At 36.6% G+C, this 6494-nt stretch overlaps 1 protein-coding gene across 2 annotated transcripts in view; it reads right to left on the reverse strand.

The window, feature by feature from the left end:
- The window catches only part of SLC28A1 (solute carrier family 28 member 1), a 45112-nt gene extending 41011 nt beyond the window's left edge, over window positions 1-4101 (reverse strand). For both annotated transcript variants that reach the window (XM_051981206.1, XM_051981205.1), the window contains exons 1-2: window positions 4003-4101; window positions 474-576 (exon numbers count right to left, since the gene is read on the reverse strand). In XM_051981206.1, coding sequence (XP_051837166.1) covers window positions 474-560 — 87 coding nt within the window. In that variant the 5' untranslated portion in view covers window positions 561-576; window positions 4003-4101. The remainder of the gene's footprint in view (window positions 1-473; window positions 577-4002) is intronic.
- Window positions 4102-6494: the final 2393 nt, after the last annotated feature.

Below are 6494 nucleotides of genomic sequence, written 5' to 3' on the forward strand. Positions count from 1 at the left end.
GGTGGGGATTGGTATGTGTGCGAGTAATGAATGTGTCAATTGGAGTTAAATGACTTGCTCACACAATTAGGAAGGTTTAAATGTCTGAGATCATATTTGAGCTCAGGTTCTCCTGAATTTAGGCCCAGGCTGATGCTCTATCCACTGCACTATCTAGCCACCCCAAGTTCTTCCCTTTGGACACCATTAGAACATATCTAATTCTTTTTCCCTATGACAGAGTTTCAGGTATTTGAAACTTATTCTGTAAGAGAACTATCTATCCATATCTTAGATGTCTTAACTATCACCACTCTGAACACATGGAAAATACTCAATAAATACCCAGATGAATAAAATGATAGAAGTAACATTGAGTGGAAAGGGGAATAACTTAAATAAGGATGATTTCAAATTGATGGTGAGCAGAAGATTTAGAGACTAGAAGGACTGCTGATGGTGAAAGCATCAGAGTACGGGAGAAAAAAGATTACCAGAAACTCCATTCCCAGATTCTCCACACCATTCTCCAAAGTAGCAAGAGAAATGGGCTTTTGTCCTCCTTGTTTTTCTTCCTCCATTTCCTGGTTCTTTCAACTGCAAAATAAGTCAGAGGACAAAGGTTGGAAAGATCTCCACCCAGCAGGGGGAGGTCAAAGTGAGAATTGATACTTAGGTTTGGGTTAGCCCAGAGTGGAAGGGGTAGACAGCATGTTCATGGCCTATATTAGGGGAAGGACACAAGGAAACCTCATTCTTGCCTTTAAAGACCACATTTCAGTAAGATCTTTCTATTCCCAGAACCTCAGGTAACCAACCCATCAGTATAACAAATGACTTCTGGGCTTCTTCTGCTTTCTTTAAGGCAGAGCTTTCTATAGACACCTGTCTCATGAATTTTAAAAGAACAGATAAAAGAATGACTTGAATCAGAGTATTAGAACAGAAAGTTAGTAATTATCTAGTGTTGGAATCCTTACTAACTGCTAACTAATTAGAGTTGATCTAATCTTACAAGAAGATGTTTTGGCCAGAACCTGAAACAAGGTACTAAGTAGAACTAATGAATACAAGGGGGAAGATAAAACACAAAATGGAGCCGAAGAGCAAGAACTCATAAGGGTTTGGTTTTGAAGTTCAAAAATAAGTGACAGAACCAAGAGAATGAAGAATGAAGGGAGAGACTGTTTTTCTTTTTAATAAATGTATACTCAGAGCTTAGCACATTGCCAGGAATCCAATAGTTTCTGTAAGCCCTTAAGATTTTGGCCAAAACATCTTCTTGTAAGATTAGATCAACTCTAATTAGTTAGCAGTTAGTAAGGATTCCAACAATCTAGTCTATACCTCCCCTGCACCCCATTTTCCAAATGGGGAAACAAAGATTCAAGAGAAGTTAGACACCAGCCCAAGGTTATCAAAGCACAGTTTGGGCTAGAACCCAGGGTTTTCATGTCCTAACACTTTTCCTATTACTCCTTTTTTATAAATGTGGAAAGTGGCGACTAACAAGACTATTACCACACACACCTGATAAGTAAGAAGATGTGAGATACAAGAGGTCCTTAATCCCTGTCCAAGGTTATCTCTTTGAGGCCTCTTCTCCTTATTTTATTAACTTGAAATTTTCTGGTCAAGGGAAGGAGAAAGAAAGGCCTGCACAGAGTCCATCAAGGAACTGAATCTGCTCGTGAAGATTTCTTGCTAGCTTCCTAGGGTCTGGTACTGTAGACAATCAACTGGAATTTTTTGGCACTTCCATCTCGTCATCCTAAGGAGGCAGAGCCCTGTACAAGGGGCTCGTGTAGGATTGTCTTAAAAATATAGCAAATTCATTAGAGCCAACTTGGTGCCTCTAAAGTTCTAGATTTGTGATCAATAAGGCATGGGTTCAAATCCTTGCCAATGACATTTACAAGCTGTGTGATGCTAGGCAAATCATTTAAACTTCCTGGTCCTTCATTTTCTCATCTATATCTAACAAGAAAGTTAGATGATGACCTTCAGCTCCAAATCCTATGATCCTGATGATCTGTGATCATTCTAAATTCTTTGCTCTTATGTTGTATAAGAACCAACAGAATTACTGTAGATGGAGATCATCCTTTGAAGAAATTCTGAAAGATGGAGCACAGCCTTTTCTCTCACTCCCTTCATCTCTCATTAACTTTCTCTCTTTTCCTTTAAATAATATTCCTCAGTATTACCTGTTTAAGAACAATAATACAAAGTATCATGTTAAAAAAATAGAGGAAAATATAGAGAGCCATAATGCTAAAGCTAACAGCACTCCCCAGAAAACGTCTCAATACTGAAGTATCCTGAGAATTTAGTTTCATGTTTATTAATCTCCTTCCTCTCACAATTCATTTCTTCCACAAGAGGTTTTGAGGGAGATAATCAAATGATAGGAGAAGCTTTCATTCCCATGCAAAGAATTTTAATTTCTTTTGACCTTTTATAAATGCCTTGCTAAATCTCTACTACTGGAGAGTTTCCTCCAACCAAGTGAATTGTGAGCAACAAAGGACAAGAGGAATAAACAAGAATGCCAACAATCATAATGTCCCTTCAGAATTGGAAATGTAGAAATAAATCATAAAATCTTGTCTCCTTTTTCCTTCTTCAATGCTTGCTGTCACTTATTAGATTTGGATTTGCAAAGTCAGCACATGTGAAACTGGAGGTTTTTTTTATTTTGTTTTGTGTTTCTGGGTATAATACAATCTAAGTTCATTGTCATCAGGCAGATGTAATCGCCTGAATGGTCTCAATATCCAAACAAAAACAGAATATAACATACTCTTTCCACTCAAATATGAATTTTTCTGTAAAATAAAACTTTATTAAAACCAAAAACCATAAAAATGCTTTGGCATTTTTATCCCCAGCACCTAGCATATGCTTGACACTTAGTAAGTGCTTAATAAATGTCTTTTCATTCATTCATTCATTCCATTAGTTAAAATTATTTTCTTGGACCAATACACAGCTTTAAGAAGGAAGAATAAAATGTTGAGGAAGATAGCACCTAACTAGCAAGCAAGAACAGTCAAATCAACCCTGGTTACTTGTGAAATGACAGCTATCTGAGTTAAAATCTGAATTACTCAATACATGATTCACAATTTAGCACAAGGCTCAAAGAAATAACCATTTAAAAACTATTTGCTGTCTTTCTTGCTAACCTTTAAATGTAATCAATGACTGCTTTATCAGTTCTAGTGCCCTCTTTAAACTGAGGTAGACCAATTCCATTGATTGTGCTAGCTTCTCATTGTCAGTCAGCACTCAACACTTGATTTCTGTTATCCATCCCTCCCTGACTCTTAGCAAGTGCGAGACACTTGTTTTCCGCTCTATGAGAATTGGTAATATGAATCCCAGTGACTGAAACTTTCCACTCAGAAAAAAGTAATTGGCCCTCTCAAAGAACAGAGTATCTCTATTCTCATCATTATTTGACTATCAGGTATTTACTAATCAATTATTTGCATCTACACACAACTATTCTCTTTAGTATCCATAGCTAGACCCCTGAAGTTACAAATGTTTGGAGTTTTATTTTTTCAACTTGGGCTTTCACTAAAAATAATTCACCATAAGAATTTATATTTTGTTTCCCAGAACATTTTGAGACACATTTGAACAAATAGGATATAAAAGTAATTTACCCACATCTTCCAAAAGAGTGAATGACCTTAGAAATGAAACCACAGCCCAAGATGAAGACAAAGCAAAAGAAACAACTCTTGATACCTTTCATCTTTGCTTTTCTCTCTCTTCTCTTCACCTGCCTTCCTTACATTCTTCTTGTAAGCCCATATAACCCATTTTCTCTGTGAAAAAGTCCTAAATTGCCTGAATTTGGAATATGCATACAAGATAAAGAATCACACTGACAAACACAGATTCACAATATGCATAAGGAATCACAATTCCATGCACACACACACACACACACACAAACACACACACACACGAATCCTAATATGTATATACACAGAAACAATTTTTACTCACATAGTTATGAACAATTAGGTCACACTGCTCAGTGACAGAATTAAAGATCACATTACTTTCAGGGAAGGAAGAGACTAAATGTGATTGTGCTTTGCCCGGGTCCTCCCATCGCATCAGGAAGTCTGGTCAGAGTTCAGTAATGGGCTGGATCCTCCCACAAAGATTCTCAGCAATTTCATTAGTGTCTTGTGCTACAAATAGTCATCTGTTCGTCATCTTACCAAATCCATAAGGTTTCTGGAGATGGGCTTCAGAATAGCATGGCATCATAGGTAAAGCTTTAGACTATAATTAGGAAAAACTGGACTCAAATCATACCTAAGACATTTTCTAGTTGTATAACTTTGGCAAACTTTTTTGGACCTCAGATTCTTTATCTGTTAAATGTAGATATTAGACTCTATGACCTCTAGTGACCCTTCCACACCAAAATCTAATTCCCATGACTTATGCTGTTTATTTCTGCCTACTCAATTTGCTCATGGATCCTCTAGAGAAATCAGGTTCCATGGGAAAATTCCATAAATTATTGAACTTTTAGAAAGTATCTCACTGGACAATATAGCTCAATGTACTTCAAAGCTCAGTTCAAATCTCACCTCTTTCAGGAAATCTTCCCCAATAGCTCTCATCTACTAAGATCCCAGATCTAAAATTAGAAAGGGCTCTCAGAGATCATCCTGTCCAATCTTCTCATTTGACAGATGAGGAAACTGAGAACCAGGAAAGTTAAGTGATTTGGGGATTAAAAATCACCAAATGGCTAAAAGAGAAACTGATGCTGAGCTTTGAGCCAAAACATGTTATTAAAGGGACCTGAACCCCTTTAATGAAGTGGACCTTAGAACTTCCTCACTATCTGAGTGATAGTGCCTTTCTTCCAGGACCCTATTTTTATAGGATTTCTTATATAGGTATTCTAAAGTAACTACAAAATACAAAATAATATCATTGGTTGACATAAGACACATAAACTAAAATAAGCAAAATGGTATGTCAACAGGGTCATGAATTGATTGAAGCAACAATCATTTCCACTGACTAGGTAGTCACAGAATGGTGGGGCTCCTCTTTCAATTAGGCAAGAATAAACAGTATAAGCTATACATATACTCAAAGAACATATGAGGGGAGGAGGGAATTTTCCAAATCATATTACCACCCGTGCATGACTTGGGCATAGAATCTAAGCAAAACAGGATGAAAATGTCCATGTCAGCATTCTTGCAATTATACAAGTAAGCTCCATAGCCGGTAAACAAGAATGAATATGTATTAAAGTAAAAGACTCATTATAGGACCCTCCTATTAGAATCTACATTTCTATATGACATACAAAATATAGATTAATATACTTAATTATTCTTATACTATTATTAGGCAATTGACTAAATATGCATTATATAAAATTAAATTAAAATAATTATTAACAATTATTATCCTTTATAGAATCATATTGAACTAAGACCAATTAGAGGGTTTTTTTTTGTTGTTGTTGTTGTTTTTTAAATAACTTTTTATTGACAGAACCTATGCCAGGATAATTTTTTACAACACTATCCCTTGCATTCACTTCTGTTCCGATTTTTCCCCTTCCTCCCTCCACCCTCTCTCCTAGATGGCAAGCAGTCCTTTACATGTTGAATAGGTTACAGTATATCCTAGATACAATATATGTGTGCAGAACTGAACAGTTTTCTTGTTGCACAGGGAGAATTGGATTCGGAAGGTGTAAATAACTCGGGAAGAAAAAAATGCAAGCAGTTTATATTCATTTCCCATTGTTCTTTCTTTGGGTGTAGCTGCTTCTGTCCATCCTTGATCAATTGAAACTGAATTAGCTCTCTTTATCGAAGAGATCTACTTCCATCAGAATATACCAATTAGAGTTTTTGAGTCAGATCCTCAGTGAATCAACTCTTTCAATGATTTGTCTGAGGGAGCACAGCTAGTGGACAAAATACCTAGCATTGGAACTAAGACTCTCTAACCATAGAAAAAAATTGTTTTTCATTGTATTTCTCTACCTCAACTGAGTCACTGTACTGGCATTTAGTCATGTATTCGTGTGTGTGTGTGTGTGTGTGTGTGTGTGTGTGTGTGTGTGTGTGTGTGAAAGATGAGCTTACCAAGAGCAGAACCTATTTCTTGGTATGGCATTTAGTATCTAACATAGCATTGTGTTTACTTCGAATGAATTGTATTATGCCTTGAGAGACTATAATTTCTCCCAAGTCCTTGCCTGAACCATGTCCTTCCCTAGTCACCACCACTACACTTCCTTTCTATTCTAAACTTCTTCCATTTTCTCTGTTATATAATCACTTTCTACATCCTTAATCCTTTCTCTCCTTGGGTAATTATGCCATTTTCATATCCCATTCTCCTCTTGCTAGTCTATCTTGAGGCTTATAAACAATATACCTTCACCTTCCCCAGGAAGGGCTCAATACTCCTCTACTCCACTACTGCTATACCAGCTCTCAGATTTC

This window comes from Antechinus flavipes, chromosome 2, assembly GCF_016432865.1.
Source record: "Antechinus flavipes isolate AdamAnt ecotype Samford, QLD, Australia chromosome 2, AdamAnt_v2, whole genome shotgun sequence".
Lineage (NCBI taxonomy): Eukaryota > Metazoa > Chordata > Mammalia > Dasyuromorphia > Dasyuridae > Antechinus > Antechinus flavipes.